Consider the following 22,675-nt stretch of genomic DNA (forward strand, 5'->3'; position numbering starts at 1 on the left):
TGTTTCCCCTATCTATTGACATAACATGTAACCATGGCAACCTTGCTGTTGATAATGTTACCCTTATCTGTTGACATAAGCATGTAACCATGGCCATCATGTCTAGCATTGATATGTGTACACAGGATATGGAAAAGGCTGATCAGATGATATTATTTGTTTTATTTCAGGCCACTGCCCTCCGCAATAAATACATGCCTCTAGAATTCAGTCATGATCTCACTGTAGAAGAGAAGATTCCCCTTATGATAGAATGGTAAGTCTACAACCACAAAAGATGAGACTTTACTTTAATTCCAAGTTCTAAGTCCAGAGATTCAGACGAAGTGAGATAACCTGCATATCTATGTAAAAAAGACAAGATATGTTAACATACCCCAATACATTTTGAGTTCTTTGTGTACAAACATGACAAAATCACAGTTTTAGGAAACCTAATAGTCTAACAACACTTAAGATAATTGTCCAATGTAGCCTTTGGCATACCATAAGTCTTGACAGACCTATATTTCCCATTGACATGCAGACATCCATCCAACAGACCTCAATAATTAATTTAAAAAGTCTTTGCAGGCAATATGAGGATCCTGTAAAGTTATGAAATGGTGTACTGTATTGTACGAAACTTAAGAATCTGTAGTAAATCGTGGACATCGGTCTTGCTTGATGGATGAAGTAAAGGACACCCATACTTGCCCATGCTATGCTTTAAGTACAATTATGAATTGACCTTCACTTTGTGTGAGTTCATTGGAGTATCAACCTTCATAGAGTGAGGGCCAAACTGTATGAACGTCGGAGCTTGCGACGACGTTCATACAATGTTTGGCCCTCACTCTATGAAGGTTCATATTCCAATGAACTCACACAAAGTGAAGGTCAATTCTTATAATTTTTTTATCACAATTTCTTACCCCAAAGGATGTGTAGGCCAAGATCTAAAAACAATTTTATTTAGTACGTGTGACTTCATGTTTACACTGACAGCCATACAACAACCAGCTATATCGCGGCGTAAAATAGTTCCTCAAAAAGAGAGGTGACATGGGCGTATGGATGCACAACATGCTCTTCAGAAACATCTTACGCAGCACATGTATTCAAATCATATCCTCATTAGATGAGAAAGGTCTGTAAAGAACTACCTCAGTAAGTCAGTCACAATGACAGCGCGTCGTAATACATTTACATCAAGTACAAGACGTCAAAATGGCCGACACGATAAACGTGACGGGAGAGATTTCCGAAGTTGTTAATGAACCTGTGGCGGTTACATGTGTTAGTCATCATTGATCAACTGGCCGATCATTGAAAGGTGAATAAATTTGCGTCAAACAGACACCAAGGTAAATTCATAGATTGCTGGAGACGGTCAATGTCAGCCTAGGCATGGATCGAGTCGATACTACGATAGTTTAGATGTTTCTTCGTTTGTTCATTAGGATAGGCCGTAGCGAGGATATTCGTGAACAATCATGCAGTCACGCTCTCTGACATTTCTCAATGTATACTGAAACGCTGAGACCAAGAATAAAGGTTCTAAATGATCAGAAAGAACGCTTATGCATGTTTTCGTCCTAGGGAATTCCCAGGGGTTTCCCCAGGAATGTGGAAGTAGTCCGTCAGTGTTTACGTCATTTCAAGAACACGGCCTCGTGAAAAACGTATGAACGTCAAATTGTGTTGTTCATACACTTATGAACGTCAATTTCGCGGTCATGTGACCGACCTCTCGTCCAATGGAAAATTCGTATATCTTGTAAACTTCAAATTAAAAAATTATTGAGTATTGTGCATCCCTGGGGAGGTAGTATATTTTTTTCTGCATCCATTCTCTATGTTTGTGCATCGCGTAAAACCCTGATCACTGTTGTGAGCTTAATAAGACCCAATAGACCCAAAGAAAGCTATCAGTACACGATGTGGATGGTAACTGTGAATTATATGCCCCCTTAATTCCCAAGCGTGGCATGTTGTGACAGTGCTGACTAGTATGTGCAGATTATCCTCATGTCTAGGTGTACATGCCTGATGTATGCATGCCTGTGTTTGTGGGACACATTCGCTACCTTGGTTGATGCATGTCATCGTATCCCAATTGCATAGATCAATGTGTATGATGTCAATCACTGGATTGTCTGGTCCAGATGGGATTATTTACAGGCTGCCGTCATATAGTTGGAATATTGCTGTGTGTGGCGTTAAACAACAAACAAAAAAAGAAAAAAAACAATGGCATCAAAATATGACAAGTCATATGTACCTTGACATGTTTTCGAACAAGGTATGTCTTTTGTTGTGCAAATACTGTTACTGGATATTATTGAGATTGGAGGTTGCAATATGAGATTTGTGTTTCTTTTGAAACTTAGTTTAGATGATATTAGATCCAAGCAATCTTAAATCAATGTATTTGTCTAAAACTTCAAGGTAGATGGTCAAGAACAAGTTTACAAAAAAAATTATGTCCAAAGTAACCGACAGTAGTATTAACAAGGTTAATGACTGAAAAACTCAATGATTTACAGGCCACCGTCATAAAGCTGGAATATTGCTGAGTGAGGTGTTAAACAACACATAAAATAACCAAAAAACAAAGATAACCTTCAACTTGACAGGGCAATGAGAGCAGTGTTGGTAATCAATGGCTTGACACTAGTCTCACAGATTCTGTCATCTTTTTTCACCCACAAATATTTACAATGAAAGTCAAGGAGGACAAGTGTGTTGATTCAGGCTTTGATTGCTAACTCTGACGTTGCTTTAGGAGCCATCAGTTTGTAAATAGAAAGTGGTTTTGTCTTTAAAGCAGCTGTCAGTCTTGTTGATTACATAGTTGGCAAACCCAAGCTGGCTTGCCCAATTTTGTTTTTCAAAGTCAATTAAAAACAAATCTAATTTCAAGTTACTTATGCTGGTCAGTTTTGTAAACAAACTCATAAAGTTATATATGGCTTAGTCTCTGCTAGTGCTTCAGTTATTGAGGCAGTATACTGATATTGGTGAGCTTACAACATAGACAATTCTTTGGTATGAAATGAAGTCCCATAATGATAGACATGCTACAGTGACAGTTATTTAGATGCAACAGCTGCTTCACACACTTTGTTCCCTCACCTGTTGTACTTGGAAATTTATTGCCATGATAATGCATAATCACATATGATCTGTGATTTGATAGGGGATAGTTTTTGGTAAGCATGGTTGATATGAATATTCCCCGTAGCATGGTATAAAAATGGCTCTGCTTAGTATAGGGAAATCGTTGAGAAAATAACAAACCAAAGTGTATTCTCTAATGATCAAACACGTCACCCCAGTGTGGCGACGAGAAAGAGATGAAGTTACAGACAAAGGAGATCAGCTTGTGTAGGTCGCCATGCACAGGATAACACACACCTGCTGGTTTGGGAGGTGACCATGGTTATGCAGGGGTGTCTTCGGGTGGGTTGTTTTTTTAGAAGTTGGCAACTTTGTTCAAGCGTGTTTCCCCTCAGGACCGAACAAGAAGTGCATAGTTTGAGATAGGATAGGTTTATGATTTATGAATATACAATTTATTGTAAAATTTACAGTTGTTGGTTAGCATGGTTTGCACCTTATCATGTCTAGACTGTGTAATAAAAGATAAATAATTTCATTTGTGGTTATTCATAATGATGGTAATATATGTCCCATTACTATAACTGAGAGTACAATGTATGTGAGGCAGCTGTTGTTTCGTCCAAGTACTGACACTACCAGGGTTTACCCTGGAAAATATAGGGGCACCTGTGTGCCAAAATGAATGGGATTTTTTGTCAGGTTAATAATATTAAATAGTTGAGGGTTTTTCCTACAGCCTTTTGTAATACAGTTTAACATTGTTTAAAGACATCCTACCGTCATCATATGACTATAAATTTCAACGGTCAGGATGCATAAAATATCAAATATTCCTGCTATCAGTGTTATGTTAGTAAATAAAAATAAGAACCATTATGTAAATGATGTATTTGTACTACGTTTTACTACTAAGTCAATTGGACCTGTAAAGATCCGGGGAAGAATATGTCTTCAGCAACCCATGCTTGCCGTAAATGGTGACTATGCTTGTTGTAAGAGGCAACTAACGGGATCACTGACTTGGCTGATGCACGTCATCGTATCCCAATTGCGTGGATCGATGCTAGTGATATTAATCACTGGATTATCTGGTCCAGACTCTATTATTCACAGACCACCGTCATCATGGTCATATAGCGGGAATATTGCTGCGTGCGGTGTTAAACACCAAACAAAAACCTAAGTCAATTGATTTGGTTCGCAACTGTAATGTGATTTGTTACATTCAGTTTTTATGAATTGATAAATGCATTCGAACATGTCCGGAAATTACTACAAAAAACATGCTATTTGTGACTGCATTTGATAATAAAATGACAATGAACTGTTTCATTTTTTTGTCAGACTTGACTTTTTTTAATTTTAGCAATAATCATGATAATATAATAATAATAACAAAGCTGTGAGTAGAATGTCCATAATAAAAAGAGTGGTTTAAGATGTCATGATCGCACTGCTCGTGTGAATATAGGTTTAGGCCACATTTTTTAAATTTTATGTTTCACGGATGTATTCCAGCTTTTCCTCACAAGGTCGGTCAATATAAAAATAAAAATAAATAGCCACGTCAATATATTTCTTTATTTATTCTGCCGTGGAGTTAGAGCTGCAGCTGGCTTCTTGAATCACTGATATTGATGTAGACATGGAATTTATATGTAAAATCTTTTATTATATAATAGGGTCTATATTACCATGATTACTAGCGGGAGACATAACCAAAATGATTATTGTTATGCCCCGCCACAAAGTAGGGCAGGGGATACAGGAACGGAGTTTGCGTGTCCATCTGTCCATTTCATATTTTCTATCTCAATTTTTTTCAATAACTATTCAAGTTATTTTAAGTTACGCTGATGTTACTGGTAACTTAGTGCATGCTGAGTGAAATGGGACTTTTCTCAGCAACTACTGATATTACATGAATGAATGTTTGCATTCTTATCTAAGAGATACTTGTCAAGACTGAGTTCGAAAATTGGTCCCATAATTTATATGTTTTAGTCTGTTTTCAGTCGTACAAAATGGGTATCTCATACCTCTAGTCGCACGTTAAAAGGAAGCCAGAAGCTGGAATGTAAACAATAAACTCCCTATGACATGTCACAAATCTCTCAGCGCGCCTCTGAGCTGGTCGCTCGAGAAGGACTTTCACGATAGACTGCTAGTTTGTATTCTACTAGTACTTATCGTGTGTCTACAGTTGTTGTTCTAATACAGTAATAATAGTATGTCTTACCTGTAGACTCCTGGAATGTAATCCTTGGTAGTCCATTGTTTGTGTTTCACTGTTTGACTTGATTATACACGTGGCAACATGTCGGGCTTTTCTGCCTCGTGTCAAAGTATACTGTCTAAAGTAGATCCTCACAAGTATTGTCCTTCCTGCATGATTAAGGACGGATTTTCAACGTGTTCATGGGATAAACGTTGTAAAGAATGTGATCACTTTAATAAACTTTAATTGATATCTTCGTGCGTTGGCGAAGCGGGCTACTGACCAGCGCTACAAGCAGAGTAGGTCATCGGGTGGATCCCTGGACTCTGCAGCCTCTACATCTGGGCCTGGGGGTGGCATGTCGGCCACACTCAAGAAATCAGTTGATAAGACCCGCCCCAGTCAACTTATGTTTTTGACAAGACACGTGACCGTTCGCCTGCTGATGATACTACCCGCACGACTGATCTTCGTCAATCGGTTGATGGAGAGCGGCACTCAGCCACCCCCGTTACGACGGGACCGGCTCGTGACGAGGACCATGAGGGGACTATAGGGACGATAGGACGATAGGGACGTCGTGCAGGTCGACAGTGAACACGGATCCCACTCTACAAGTCATTCCCGCCCCGGGACGACAGGTCGAGTGCCTCATCGAGAGACAGTAAATGACATGAGGACGTTCGTCGCCTTCGAGGTCGTCGGGAGTTCGATTCGGACGATAACTACGATGGGGATCGTTGTACTTCTACAGTTAGAGATCGTAGCCCTCGTCCCCACGGGCACGTGCGACGCTTTCGAAGGGAGTTTTGGGGAGATCAGCGTCGTAGAGATAATGATCGATCGTCACCCTCGTCTCACTTTCATGTCGACCCAGCTTTGATAGCCCAGATCACGACGGCGGTACTCGCCTCGACTGCGTCGACCAAGACGGATTCGACTACGTCGGAGGTCCATGGACCATCGACCAGTACACCAGTCCCTTCATCTACATCTACACAATCGACGTCGATGATGGATTGTGACAACAGCCTGGCTATGGCTTGGCTATCTCACTTTTCTGCCTGAGTTATCAAAAGATGATGACAAACCGACATATGCTGGCTTTAAGGTTGTAGATACGCCGCAGTCTCTTCAGTCTTCTTATCCCGATGTCTTCAGAGCCATGGCTCACGATATGGACTAGAACTTGCCTCTGCTCTGCTGGGGCAGAGTTTCAGCAAACCACCTGTTCGATCGCGTTACCCGATCTATGGCATGCTGTTTTCGTCACCCATGAGTAGGGACTTGGATTAGGGGCTACTCTTCAAGAAACCAGCGCCCTCCCAGATTCTTGTAGTAGACAGGCATTGGGGATCCATGGACACTGCTGTTCGTCACCAGCTACATCCACTTGCTATGCTGTCGACAGCAAGCCAGCGGGGGAGGTAGTGAGGTCCGTCCCCCACTGTCATCGTCGTCGGAGTCTACTACCTTTAGACAAGCTACCGGTAGGGGGAAGACTTCATTACACGGATCATGAAGATGGTCGTAGAATGGCTCCATCGGCAGGCGATCATGGTCGACTTCTACCTGGACGAGCCGTCTCCTACGCGCGACAGGCTCACTAAAATACCGGAATTACAGAAAATTCTATGTGCCTTCATGGTTGAAAGATTAATCACATTAATTCCGACTGCCGGCCTGGGACCTCGATATCATTCTGCGCTACCTGTCTAGTAAGACTTAAGAGCCGGGAACGATCGGGACGCGTTCGACATTGTCTCAGCAAAGCCCAGTTTGTGCGCTTCGTATTTACCTGCAGCGATCTGAACAGCGACGACAACATTTTCGACGGCTGTTCATACCGCTCTCAACCAATGCAAAGAAAGAGATTACGCATAATACTCTCTCCTTTTGGTTGAGAGCGGTCATTCTCAGAGCTTACGAGGCGCAAGGACTCGCAACTCCCACCTCCTCTCATCTGCACGAAGCTCGACACTTCGTGCCAGATAACAGGTTACAATAAAAACTGTTGGTGAATGTACGCATTCTTATGGTTTTTGTTGCATGCAGTACTTCGGCTGTTTTATTATGGTTATTCGGTGTATGCATCGTCACCCATACTTTATAGTACTGCTCGTATTTTTTAGTTACCTTGTATACTGCGAGTTGCTCTGTAACTAAATTATGCGCCTACCAAACTTCGATCGCAATTCAACGGACGTGTGCAGTTGTCTTGTTGCATCGATAATTAGTTGTGTGTCGAAGAGCATTAACCATGCTATTTTTCGTTACCTTGGATACGACGAGTCGTTCTGTAACTACATTATAAGCCGACCACACTTCGATCGCAATTCAACTGACGTGTGCAGTTGTCCTGTTGCATCGATATTTACTTGTGGGTCGAAGAGCATTAAACATGCTGTTTTAGTTACCTTGTATACTGCGAGTTGCTTTGTAACTAAACTATACGTCGACCACTTCGATCGCAGTTCAACTGACGCGTGCAGTTGTCCTGTCGCATCAATAATTAGTTGTGTGTGGATGAGCATTAATCATGCTGTGCGTTCGTGATAAACAATTTGTCTCGTCCGTGCATCTGGTCGAATGTTATATTGTGACTACAGGGGTGAGGAACTTGGTACATTCGACGTGAAAGAGGTCACTTCCTGATTACTTTCCCGACCCTCCTTCCAGTGTTCCGTCGAATTCTACCCATTTTGTACGACTGAAAACAGACAAAAACATGGGTTTTTCAGATTAAAAACGATGTTTTATTGGTCTGTTTTCAGTCGTACGTTCCCACCCAGCCATCCCCACAGGGAAGTAATCCAGTCCAGTCCTGCTTGATGGCTTATTCTTCGAGATTTGTGACATGTCATAGGGAGGTGCGTGCGCAACCGGACGGAAACAAGTTTATTGTTTACATTCCAGCTTCTGGCTTCCTTTTAACAGGCGACTAGAGGTATGAGTTACCCATTTTGTACGACTGAAAACAGACCAATAAAACATCGTTTTTAATCTGAAAAACCCATTTTTTTCAGTTACGGCCCTTGATCAATCTTATTTTATTTTGTGCATTGTGTGTGCAATGGGGACAAATTTTCTCAGAAACTATTGAAGCTAGCTTATCTAAGAGATACTTATCAATACTGAGTGTTTTTCCAGAGAAAGGGCCTGTTTTGTATATTAATTTCACATTTGATCTGATGACGTTAAGGCTTTATCGGACTCTTTTTGTATGGTTTATGTTCACGACTATATGAACAAACAGAATTCTAATATGCCCCATGATGGGGGATAGTGATAACACTTTTTTCTGTTATGTTTTATATTTTTCTCGGGATGGCTGCTTTCCAGTAGTTTGCAGTCCCATGAAACAAAGCAATAAAAAATGTATGGCCTTAAGGTGTCATGCCTGCACTGCCTGTGTGAGTTACAGGACATGATAGTGTTGATATCTGACCATGCTGACCTCACTATTTGTTTCAGCAGACAGAAGGGATTCATTACACAGATAGATTCAGCTATCTCACTGTTGTGAATATTATATACACCATGGATTATTTAAATAATGGACAAAACTATGAACATCAGCTTTATCCCATCTACATTGTATATTATTCTGGCCGCCTGCTTGCAGGTGTTGCTTGTTATCGATCAGGGTAACCTGGTTTCAGGTTTCACTGATAAGACTATTGGTGCTTGTTATAGGAAGGGTTGTTTGCTGAATACAACAGTATTTCAGTATAGATGGCAATTGTGCATTTATTTTTATATCATTATTTATATATACCATGATAGAGAGAGGCTATGATGTTTGTAACTGTTCATGGGGTCTGTTTACATGGAAGACTAGTTCCTGAAGCTAGATTACTATTCATCATGATGATATGGCCAACACGGTACAGTGAAGTCACGCTGTGTATCCTACCACGGAGCTTTGTTCCAGACACAACGTGTGTCACACTACACTATATAGGAGTTAACCATGGTTAAAGTGTGTGAAATGTTTGATGTTTGTATATCCATAACAAAGAAAATAAAAGCGTATCATATCATATGATTACATATAATGCATGCATAATGTACATATCGTGTATAGCATGTATATGTCATGTATATCATATACATATGAATATATCATGTATATATCTTGTGTATATCATGTATATATATATATGTACATCGAATGCATATATCATGTGTATAGCATGTACATAGAGCATGCATATACCATGTGTATATCTTGTGTATGGCATGTACAGTTTTCATATCATGTATATCATTACTTGGTTTATGAGGACAACACTGATACACACAATACTGGTAGACTTGATAAGAAAAAGCCAATATGATAATCAGTGTTCAAAATAGCAGCCTGCCCACCTGGCTGTGGCTGGGAACTTTTCTGTCAGGCTCCATGAAATTTTCCTCCAACTGTCTGGAAGATAATTTTAAGACTACTTATGTATTCAGCTTTATTACAACTCCTTGTACTGTCTCAAATTATTGTTTCCATTATTTCAACTGAATCAAGATGTGATTTTTCTCTTATTTTTGCAATTTTTCAATATTTATACTGCCCGACTGTCTTGGGTTTAAAATTATTTCAAACACTGATGATAATGAGTCATAAAACCAGTCACTGAACACATGTTGAAGCTATTTATGTAACAATATGTATTGATACGAATGACATATAATTGAGATTTAAAAGCAGTGCACTGTTTAATCATTTTCCCCTTAGCATGCTCAGGTTATAGCTTGAGTGTACATACGTACGTAGTATAGGCACTGCAATGTTTTTAACATGTTGAAGCATGTTCTATATGTGATGTCAACTCATATCCAACTTTCCCCTCTTTCTACCATAGGTGGACATCAGCTCACGAGCTAATGATGAAGTGTCAAATATCTAAGGATGGCATTGTCCAGATGGTCAAGGAGTCCTCCTCACGGCTCAGGTAACGTTTCCCAAGGACAACCCCCCTCACACTCTCTACTGTTTTCTTCAGGTATAAAGCTGGTGTAGCGATGTACGTTGGCTCTGGCATCAGGTCTCAGGACATCAGTGTATCGGTAGCTAAGGCTAAGCTTTTGTTAAGGTGAGGTCCTTGTTGTGGGAGAGGGAAGCCATGTTAGGGCTCTCACAGGTCAGGGAATGGTGATGGGAAGAGATTCTTTTGTGCATCATTTCGAAGCATCCTTGATTATCCAGTGTACTGTTATGTATCCTTTCTGTTGTTAGTGACCATGCAGTGTCAAATTAAGCATAAATTTGTCTTAACCTTTTTGTCCCTTAGCTTAAAAGTTTTAAATATTTTTGGAATCCTTTGATTTTAATACAAAGGAGAAAAATAAAGGGCCCCAGATCACACTTAATTTGGGATACTGACCTGGGCCCTGTTTGACAAAGTGATTTTAGTGCTAAGTTGATTGTAATAACCATACCTTAACATAGACCTTTGACAATTGTAGCGCTAAGATCACTTTGTGAAACAGGTCCTAGGGCCCATTCACTACCAAAGCTTCATTTTGAGTCCAATTTCAATGAAATGCTTACCGGTATGTAAATATCTGTAAGAGCAAATTATACTCATGTGAGAGCAGTGGGGAGGTTACTAAGGGAGAGTAGAAATGGCGACATCTCTTCTGAAATGAAGCTATGGTAGAGAACAGGTGAAGGGAACTATGATAATTATTACATCATATCCTATTATGTTAACATTATTATGGTAACCTGGTGATATAAGACACTGGATAGTCAATGATGTTTTTGGGTTGGCTTCTGTTCTGATTTGGTTCAGGTTGAAAAATACATGGGTTTAATTTTATTAAACATTCAGAGTTTGTCATCTTCCAGAGGCAAGGGCATTAACTGACAGTTCCATTTCCTTGCTTGCTATACGAGATTGGAATTTTGTGGCTCGATCGTAGCAATACCAGTGGCTATATTACAACTCCCTCCTGTTGAATTAGGTTCCGCCTCTCATGTCACTTGCATTTGCTTCAAACAAAATGGTGGCGCCCAGTCAAGACGGTCTGATCAATAATAAAAATCTATGTTGTAATAAAACGGGTCTTACCTCGCAAAGTGCATCGAATCACTTGGGCATCTTGATTAAAAACTTGAAAAGATTTGGAAAATATCTGTTGACACCCAGTTGACGGTACACATGCTTCACAAATCCTGCAGGCGACCTAAATCTACACATTGAAATCCATGTTGTTTACAAACGACATGTCTAGTTTGTTAAGCAATTTTGATTGGACTCATTATGCCAAACTGTAAGTATGGGTATTCCAGCCTAATCCGGCAAGGTTGAAACTGGACTTTCATAGTCAGCATGGTCAGTTAACTCCCTTTGCCTTGGGAATATGTTCTCAGTGGAACAATTCTTTTTATCACTCTTTTATCACTTTTCATCACACTGGTAGTGTGGTATCTTTGTTGCACTAATTGATTGTTTTATCTTGGAAATAACTTATGGCTCGGCAGTTTATGTGTTTTATGTCTAGGCCAATTTTGGCCATACATGTTTGCTTGCCTCGGTCAAATGTGATGTCTTTTGCTGAGCAGTAAAATGTTCCTGGGCTAAATTTAGGTTTACTTTCCTGGGTGTGTTCTCTGGGGTAATGATATGTTATAAAGCATGATCATGATGATGTGAGGATCTTTTTGTTCTGTGGGAGCCCTTTGATGTCTATGACTTGAAGTATAGTATTAGTTACCCTTTCAACAAATATGATCAGTATATTTGTTAGAAAGTAATGCATGAAGATAGCATATTATGGTGTTTAGTCTCTTCTGGTAGAGTTTATAATTGTTTACATATCTAGTCACAACAATGTACAAGGTATCTTGATTTATCTCTGCTGCATCTCTGAAAGTATGATACCAATGGACTGAATATAATACTGTTTGTTTCTTTGTATTTTACTTTCTTTGCTCTCTTGTCTTTGAATAGACAACAACTGGTTTTCAGTTGGGTGATTCTGATGGTGTTGTGGGTTGTGTGGTGAGGTAGATAGACCTTTATATTTTAATGATCATATCAATGTCACTGGAAGTGGCTGAGTTGCCTCCCCTGATTTTACCAGATTACTTAAGAAGATAACATATTTACTTTCCAGTAAAAAGATAACCTGTTAATTTTAAACAACAAGCAAACATAAGTGATGTTGGAATGAAACACTCTTGTAAAGGCTCACTGTCTGAATGTTGTGTGAACTCTGCACACAGATATATGAGACTTGATGTGTCTGGGGTTGCCTAGAGATTCCTGTCTAGGTACAACTGGTGAATCATTGATGTCACTGACTCAGATTAAAACTACATGGTTCATAGAAATTATGTTGATGATGCATTATACATGTGTTATATTTATATCTTATTTTTCACCGTGGTGTCTGTTGTTTTTGTCCTGTCTGATTTCTTGTCTGTCGTCTGTTTTGTATGGCAGCATACAAATGTACGATAATTATTCAAGCATCACACAAAATCCTTGAGTTACATATATAGTTTTTAACTCTTTACCAATGTATATATGTTGATACACATTAACACTATCTTACATTGAGGGGGCCCTCGTAGAAGCCCAACTGCATATAGCAGAGCAGAGTTACATCCCTTAGACGGTGGTGCACATCGTTGGTCATATTATACTATCTTAAGCCCCCTTTACACCGGGCAGCGACCTTTGTGCCTTCTTTGAGCGATCAAAAACTGGCCAGGACACCATTGGTCGCCCATTTTTAGCCCATTGGTCGCCTAAACCCAGAAAATCATGTTTCTATGTAACTGCTCCAGCAGTTGTTCAGCAGTAAATGCTCGAGTTGTTCAGCGTCTGCAATAACAATGAAGCACTGCAGATACAAGCCCTCTATTTAAAGGCAGGCTGAGGAGGCATTACAGGTAGTTCAAAGGAGGCAGAAAAGAGGCAGAAGCATTGCCATGGTGTCTCAAGGGTTGCCATGCTCGGCGGTCGCCACAATCATCGTTTAATGCACGCTGTTGCCCAAAGGAGGCAGAAGTATCATCCAGATTGACGGGAAAAATTACGAGGACAATTGGGCGACCACTGTGCCTTCATTCTGCAACAACGGCAATGCTTCTGCCTCCCTTCTGCCTCCTTTGAGACACCTTTGAGCAACCAATCTCCTCGGCGACCTTTGTGCAACTGTTTTGAACATGTTAAAAAAACCACGGCGACCATGGCGTCCATAGCGATGTCTGAACCTCCTGTGTACCACCTTGGAACGACCTAGGCAACCATTCTGCGTCCTTTGAGCTTCCACCGACGACCTGGCAAATGTTATGGTCGCACACGGGAGGCACGAAGGTCGCCATCCTGTGTAAAGGCCCCATTACACTGAGGGGACCCCGGTGAAAGCCCAACTGCATATAGCGGAGCAGAGTTACATCCCTTAGACTAGCCCACAGCTTATTTTGGACTAGTTGTTTACTAGCAGATGTGTGTATTCCAGGTTTTTCAGAAGACAATTATTGATTTATTGATAAGTATATATGAAATTTTGTAAAAGTCTGTGTGACTGATCTTGGTGATGATAAGAGTATCTCCCTGTTGCAACAGAGATGACTGCCTGTGGTTCTTCGATGAACTGCACCAGCACGGCATCCCCTTACTGATATTCTCCGCCGGCATAGGCGACATCATCGAGGAGGTCATCACGCAACAGGCTCGCATGCTCGACAACATGAAGATTGTCTCCAATTTTATGGATTTTGATAGTGAGGTAAGCAGGATCCAGGACCTTGACAGTAACGTTGCTTCAACACAGATGATGAAGTGAAAGATACTTGACTCAGATTCCCTGTCTTCATCCTTGTGACTGTTGAACTTGTTGAATGTCAAGGTTAAATTTCTATGTGTTTTCAGACTTGCCCATCAGTTTCTCTTTGGTTCCATGATTTCATGACCATGTATTGGACAAACTAGTGGACTGATGATCAGAAAGATCTTTAACCTGTTATCATGGTTATAAGTCAAATTAATTAGAGGGAATGTAAAATTATCCAGAATTCTCACTGCAAGACACACTTTTGCAGAATTTAGTCAGCTGCGTTAAGCACAGATAGCATGCCTACAATATTATTATTCTAGTAAACTCAGGGACAGTTGTAACCCCCAATAGCCTTTGCAGAGTAGCCTCCCTTATCATGTCAGGATCTGCTGTCATGGGTTTGAATCCCAAATTTACCATAATATTTGTCCTTGATTTGTCAGTGCCATCCTCATCCTCATCCTTACCCTCATGCTCAAAGTGGTAAGCCTTTACGAGTATATTACCTCAAACTCACTCACTCACTCACTCACTCACTCACTCACTCTACAGGGCTACAGTAAAAGGATGTTTCTAAGTGAGATTATTATTATTCCATAGTCACTTACATAATTACGGTAAAAACCCTGTACTTTTCTTCCTCAGGGTAAACTAATTGGCTTCAAAGGTGAGATGATTCACACCTATAACAAGAACGAGAATGCTGTCCACAAGTCGGACTACTTCGAGCGACTGAAGCACCACGAGAACCTCATCCTGCTGGGCGACTCCCTGGGTGACCTGAGGATGGCCGAGGGTGCTGAGGTCACCCACATGCTCAAGATCGGATTCCTCAACCACCATGTGAGTTTCAACCATTGTCAGGACCAGGGATCTGGAAATCAGTCTGTGCGCCAGACTTGTCGGATTGTGACTGCAAAATATCTGATTTGAAATAGTGCAAACCGGACATTTTAGAATTACTGACCTACATCCTGATAGGTTGAAATTGTTTATATTAGAACTATGTATCTATTGAGTGTTGTGCACTTTAAAACAAATCGTAGATCTATTCCTTCAGCGAATTGTGGTGAACGAACAGGTATAATAAACTTTGTCAATAAAAATATGAAATTTGATATAAAACATCACTAGACATGATGATTTACAATTTTATTTGTTTTTCCTGCTCTCCAAGGCATTATTTTATATTGAGAGATTAAGATTATCGTATGTATTTTCTCGTAAACTAAGTCGGAAATAGCAATCAGCTGTGCACAAGTTAGCTCCCAATCTACCGGTGATTGAGTTATAAAGTACCCAATGATACAACTTCAAAGAATTTTTATGTACTGGTCAGAGAAAAGTCAAGAAACTGTATCAGAAATTATTATTTTATCAGAAATTATATTTTCCCAAATCATGTTATTTTAGTTAGAGCTTTTACTACATATATTTAAAATAATAAGACCCATAAGTCTTAACCTGGTACAGCTGATTGATGTCAATATTTTTACGTATGGACCAATTTGACACCGTAGGGAATTCCTGCGCTACATGTATTTCGATTGCGAAAATGTAATGTTGACATATTATAGTCACATTGCCACAAAAATGACTTTTCAACGAGTCAAAGTATGGCATTTGTGATATATGTATCCATTCTCTGGCAACTTATGTTCGTTTCAAGGCGTCAATAGCGGTAATCTGACCGAGGCTGCTGTAAGTAACGGTGAGTTGTGCGATCTACTGATCACTTCACACATGATTTCGCGGGGCGGTCGGGTAGCCTAGTGGTTAAAGCGTTCGCTTGTCACGACGAAGACCAGGGTTCAAATCCTGACATGGGTACAATGTGTGAAGCCCATTTCTGGTGGCCCCCGCCCTGATATTGCTGGAATATTGCTGAAAGCGGTGTAAAACCAAACTCACTCACTCACTCACTCACATGATTTCGCCAAAATTAATGTAAGCAATACTATATGAAATTTTGAATATAATCAATGAAATATATTACAAACATAAGTCCAGATATACAATGAACACGTTTTTATAACCAGATAGTATTATAATGGGATTATATTGCATGGTGTTAAATGCTCATGATGATCAGCTGATAATGTATTTTGAGATGGGGGGGAAAACATGGTGTCAGTGTAAAACTTGACTTCATTAATAATATAAATTTAAGTATATTTTGGGAGCCATGTGTTGCCGCAGGATACAACCGAGGTAGCTCTATATTAAAGGGTGCAATAGCAAGCGAACTCTCTCTCTCTATATATATATGTTATGAAAGTGACACTTGAGTTTATTCATATTATTCATGCATGAACATCCAGCACCTCAGCCATGAGGTGGGCGTGACCAAAATGCAAACGTCCGATTGGCGAACAAATATTTCCAGATTCCTGGTCAGGATGTTTTCTGAAATAACATTGATCATAGAATCTTTGACATCTTTCTTTTGAGTTTTCATATTTCACACTGAACTTGAGTTGTGTTGGAGTAATTACTTGCTTGTATTTGGAAGCTTCATGTGTGCTGAACGTTTCAGGAAAGAATGTAGATTGGCATCATTATTAATATTTTTTCATGGAATGAATGGCAATATTATTTGTTTCAGAGACTGAGAAACAGGTCATTTAAAGAAATTAAACTAAATATGCAAAAGCAAATGGTTTCCTGAAGCCATAGCAGGAAAAAGAAAATGTTTCTTTGAATGATGATTGGAAATTTCTGTCTGTCCGTAATCATTTCGTTTCCATAGTGTAACTCAAAAAACGTTTAATATTTTTCCACAAAAATTGGCAGACATATCAAACAGATCTTTAAGTGGTCCCCTTTGCTTTTTTTGCGGATTTTTGTCATTTTCATTTTTCTCAATTTCCATGGTAACAATTTGAGACTTAGAAACTTTAGAACCAGTAGGTATCCTTTTATGACACTTTACAAACTCAGGGACCAGGCTGTTAACTGGTACCTTTTGCAACTTAGTGTGCGAACCTTATCTCTAAAACTAATAGTAGTCTTTCTTAAAACTGTGCACCACAAAGACCAGGTTGTCAACTGCTGTTGCTATTTAGAGATTTTTAGAATTTATTCTTTTCTGTTTCCATGGCAACAAGTTTGATTTTGAAGTGTTCATTGTGGTGTGGTGCTAAAATATGGTAATGTGTGAATAGTCTTGTTTTGTGGTTGAAATGAAAGAAATTATTTTCTTTCTCGATACTAAGATTACCACATTTATGAAGCCTTTCAGTACTTGTTACCTGGTACTAAATAGTACATTCCACAGAAGGGGGTTCAGGAGGGTGGGGGGTACATTTCATTCATAGTCGTATTAGGGAGGAATTTACCTTCGGGGCAGTTGCCCTAGCGTCTATAGACACATGATAGACCTGCAACACTTCAGATTATCCCTACTCACTCACTGTCTTAAATAATCTGTTTGTTTGCAGGTGGAAACAAATCTCAAACCCTACATGGAAAGCTATGACATCGTCATCCAGGAAGATGAGACAATGGATGTCGTCAATGCAGTGCTAAAGAAAATACTTGGTCAATGACCATGTTGATACATAGGCACCTTGGATTTAAGAAGGAATTGAATTCCTAGAAACCATTTGCAAGATATTTGACCTTGGCACTGCATCTGTGTTGAGATGACGTATCTGGAGGATATTGTAGACTGAGCATGTCTATGTATATATAATGATGTGTATGAAAGTATCAGATGAAAGATGGGTAGAGTATTGTATCATGTTAATGTAAATACAAGTTTTATTAAGCTGATGTTCTTATATGTATGCTCAGGGCTTTCAGTATTACATATATCAAAGAATAATGATGGATTGCGAATATATTGAGGTCTGGGAATATATGTCTCCATGTGTCCAACATGGACTAAGATATTTTCTGTTTTCATTTCTCTCAGTTTCAACTGTTGACATGGTAGAGATCTGAAATCAATTTACTTTTTATCTACTTCCTTGATCAAAATTTGAAGCAATTTGTTCTTAGGCAATCATGGCAATGACTTTCCCAATATTGGTGCATTCACCCTCTTTTTATAGTGTGAAAAATTGTTGCAAAAGGGTTCAGTTCATTGAACTGGCTTTTGTCATATAAATGATGGAGCCAACACTAAACTGCATTCATCTATAATGTTTCAACAGTGTGTCAAGACAACAGGGAGATCCGGCATTGCATGGGGAAGGGGATGTTTGTTCATGTCTCTGCAAGGAGTATTCTTTGCTTCCATTTTAATGTCACTTCATCTCCTGAACTCTATATGAGCAGCAGTGTACTTTGAAGACAAATACTGTCACTATTACAGGACTTGTATGTCAGAAGTCACATTGTGTAATCCCTGCAGTCATGTCATGTAGATGAATATTGCTTGCTGTAGGGCATTATGATATGTATCAGTTTCCATGACTTGTTACTACATTTGAGTCAAGATGATGTATATCATGATACTGAATTTGTGCCATTTTTGTGTGAAATCCTCCTACCAAACTTTGTTGCAATAAATGGAAAATTTGGCCATGGATTGATGGTATTATGCAATCAGATTTAGCTTTCTGGTAAGGTGATGGTAGCCAGGTCGTTGCAAAACTTTGTAGATGTTTCTTTTTAAGATCGATATGGAACTTAATCATGAATCAATACATGGATGGGTGTATCATGTATCATGTATCATATGATTACATGTAAAGTTGCCTTGAACAAACACATCAGTGAAGCTTGCCATCCCTTGTTTGTAGGTATTCCATGGACCAATGTCTGCCATTGTTTCCTGAACAATCCTTACAGTTGATCAGAATCTCAGTAACAAAGTCATACTTTTGTTGAATTTCTGTTGAGATGGTTATAATTTTCAACCAATGATAACTCATGTTAAATGGATGATGGTTCTGAAAACACCAATTTGAATTTCTCTCATCCAAGTGTAAGTAAATATATTTTGTGGTGTTCATACTAAATGTCGACAGAGGAGTTTGATCCAGTTGCTCCATAATAACAATGGGAACTGGAACTAATGGAAGTGTTGTATGCTTAGTGAATGCTGGACTGGCCTGCCTCTGGCGTGTTCATGTGGGTGGTGGGGGTACGAGGCCGGAGGAGTGCTGTTCCCACGGGGCATCATGCAGGGTAACTGTTGAACAGAAAACTACGATCATTTCATTCTCATTGAAGTTTGTTGTGCCCCAGATAATTCTTGTTTAGACCGAATGTATCTATTATCTATTATTTTTCAGGTTCCATATAAGTTTGTTTTTAAAAATCATCAACATGGTTACATGTGTACAATCCTTTATTGCAGCTTAATGACCCTTTACCATCTTTTTTTACCATCATTTTTGTAAAGGTTTTTTTAGCAACATCAGCAGTGATAAGTGAATGGATTGTTGTGTTTAACAATATGCTGTTAACACTGTGGTTTATGTTTTCATTCTTGATTTTTCATTGTTTTCATGATTAAACTTTATGAAGTACTCTGGCCATATTTTGAGACTGCAGTTTACATTTATTTGGTACATGTACATTCAGAGCGTTGTTACATCTGGATTTTCTTATCATAAAGTTGTTTTTGTGTTTGGTTCGTTCAACAAGTAGCAAAGACTATCTCTATGAACAAATACTTAAATGAAAGTGGTTGTGAATTACTTCTGTTTTCTGTTACATACACAAAAGAAGGTAATAAAACGCAAAGTACACTACTCTTCAAAATGAACCTCCCCTCTATTGTGACTGAATCAAAGTGTTTGCACCCTGGACATGGTTGTAGAGACAGTTGTGGGCAACTAGTCAAAACAAACTTCTAGTGATTGCAACTATGGTGCACAAGACAATATGTTGAACACAAGATGTTATAGGGCTGACATTTACTTTGAAAGGGAATGTATACCAATGTTTTGTACTCACTGGCCATCTGCAACTTTCACTTCAGTCAAATGTAAGATTTACACCAGCTTTGCAATGGCTGTTGCAAGGTGGTAGGACTAAGACAATACTGTGTGAGTAGATGCTGCAGTTCCCTCTGTTGTGAGGTCTGTGCTTGATGTGACGTGCCCCAACACTGTAGCAGTAGGTGACCATTATTCCACATCCTCTCACCAAACTAGTCAACATTTACACTTACAACATTACACGCTGCTGATTATCATGTAATATCTTGTTATTTGTTGACAGTTTTAGCCATGTGGAATAAGACTGTTTACAAATATTGAACTGAACATCTCGATTATCCATTGTATCATATCTCCAATCTATTATGATAGATATCATGGATCCATTCTCCACCATGGCTTCGTTTCTGAGGTGACGTCACAAGCGCCATCTCTCCTGTCACCTGCAGAATATATCTGGCTAATGATCTTTAAATCAAAACATCTTTTCAGTATAGATCTACGTTCACAATCTGGTCTGAGCAAGCCTTCAATATTTTAATTCGAACAAGATGCCATTACAAAAGAAATCTTAGCTATGAATGAGATGCTTTGATGAGTACTAAGGCAGATGAGGGAAGTTCTTACTCTACAACTCATGTAATGGAGAGGGTAGGCAACAGTTGAGCCAAGTACTTGTGACGTCATCACTTGTTTCATTCATCTAAGAAAGCTGTTATTTGATTGGATGTCTATTTTAACTATTGTGTCATTAAAATCAGACTGGAAACAAAGGTCTGGTGATACATGGGTCCAGGGTATTTATTATAACAGACTGGATCTGTCATACACTGGACACTCTGAGATGTGAATTTCGGTGCTGCGGTTGCTGCTCAAAAAGAAGCAGGTCTTGATGGTGGGGCAGCATGCTGTCAAAGGTAAACATTACCTAGAGTGAATGAGTGAGTTGGGTTTAACACAGCTTTTAACAGTATTCCAGTTATATCGCCGCATGTCAGCTTAATGTTGGAGGAAAGTCCGAAGTGATGCAGGTCTCGGACGTTTACCACTTTGGTTAAACCCACAAGCACGGTATGCTGACAAACCTAGAAACATAATTGGGGCGAACCGGGATTCGAACCCACAATCATAGGTTTCTGACGGGCCCAAGGGACGCAACTCAGCACAGCGAATCGCGGTGCCTTAGACGACTGGGCCACCCGTGCCCCCAATTACTTAGAAGTAGGACAGTAGGTCAATTGGGCCACCCTGCACAGCACACTATCACTATTGTAACTACAATTCTTTAACATACTCTTACAATAGTCTTAGTGCTGAGATAACTTTTTGCCAGTGGGCCCTGCTTTGGTTCTTACATGGATTTTGGGATAGGTTGTAATGATATGGACAAATGACACTCTGCCCATTGTAAGGACCATGTGGTTTGTGTGGAAAATAATAGATGTTTTAGTTATGTCCTGGAACAGTCACACAGCTATTACTGAGTAGCATGTGTAGTAACATTGTGCTTTTGTCGTGTTGCTGTTTTTCTGTTTCTATACCTTTTATTTAACAAGAAAATCAATCCCCTGTGATTCCAGATCTGAATGGGGGGTAAATAATTATGTCATTTTGTGTTGTTGATTCTGATGGTCTTTTTGAATGCTAACATGGTAACTTTGAGGCTGAAACAATGCAGATACAACACTAAGTTTTAACTCTCTCATTCACTAGTGTATCATCATCATCATCTGATATATATATTTATAACTGAAAAAGTACAAATAAATACTTGGAATCGATTTACTGGCCCATGCTTTCAGCTCAAACAAGCCTCTTTTGGCCATATTGCCATTTACTGATCTAGTTGTTTACATGAAAAGCGCACGACAGTGAACAGATTATATGTATGTGGCTAAAGTGGCTCATATGAGCTGAAAGTGCTCCTAGTGAATAGATAAAATATACTTCCCAAGTTTTTATTTATGTTTATATATGACCTGATAGCTGAATTTTATAAACTTTATGTATATATACATATGCTTGTACTTACAAAGGATATATATATATCCTGTATTGCAAATACTATTTTCCAGTTTCTACTCGTGGCCTAATCTTGTTGGATAGTTATGGTGTGCCGTGATGGGAGATAGTTAGTCTAGTGAGGTGGGTGCATGTTCGACTCTACGTCTACCTCACAGTGTTGTGTGAACTGTAATTTTACTTTGGATTTGATTTTCCAGATATGAAGTTAAAGCCAGACAACCAATCTCATTGAAATCAGATCCTATAAGTGTGAGAGTCACTCCTGGTACCTTGCAGTTTTGAAGGTTACTAAGGCTGTGTTTTATAAGACGAACAAGTGAGGAGGGAGTGATGGTCACATCAATGTGTTCAACACGAGGGCAAATACTTAAACAGTGACATGAAAAGAATGAATAGACCAAACAATAATACTTAAAGACACAAACAATATTATTTTCTGGCACTAACAGTAAGATTAACAGTGACAAACAACTTTGACAGGGGAATCAGTAATGTCTGTGACCAGACCTGACAAACTTCTTATTGTTTGATTGTCATTCTAGATGTTGGTGAGTAAGAGAATGTACAACTTTGTGGATAACAACTTCATGTTTATTGCATTTGACAACCTTTTCGATGTAGATTTTTTCACCATGCCGACAGT

At 39.3% G+C, this 22,675-nt stretch overlaps 1 protein-coding gene across 2 annotated transcripts in view; it reads left to right on the top strand.

The window, feature by feature from the left end:
• LOC139463786 (cytosolic 5'-nucleotidase 3-like) overlaps nt 1–22,050 on the top strand; it is a 36,931-nt gene extending 14,881 nt beyond the window's left edge. The window contains exons 5-9 of one of the 2 annotated variants that reach the window (XM_071245094.1): nt 171–256; nt 10,183–10,272; nt 13,903–14,065; nt 14,759–14,956; nt 17,554–22,050. In XM_071245094.1, the coding sequence (XP_071101195.1) occupies nt 171–256; nt 10,183–10,272; nt 13,903–14,065; nt 14,759–14,956; nt 17,554–17,661 (645 nt within the window). In that variant the 3' untranslated portion in view covers nt 17,662–22,050. Of the gene's footprint in view, nt 1–170; nt 257–10,182; nt 10,273–10,323; nt 10,414–13,902; nt 14,066–14,758; nt 14,957–17,553 lie in introns of both variants that reach the window. The other variant, XM_071245095.1, reaches the window with a different exon arrangement.
• Nucleotides 22,051–22,675: the final 625 nt, after the last annotated feature.

Source organism: Haliotis cracherodii, unplaced genomic scaffold (genome assembly GCF_022045235.1).
Source record: "Haliotis cracherodii isolate W230 unplaced genomic scaffold, xgHalCrac1.p SCAF_16, whole genome shotgun sequence".
In the NCBI taxonomy this organism is placed as follows: Eukaryota; Metazoa; Mollusca; class Gastropoda; order Lepetellida; family Haliotidae; genus Haliotis; species Haliotis cracherodii.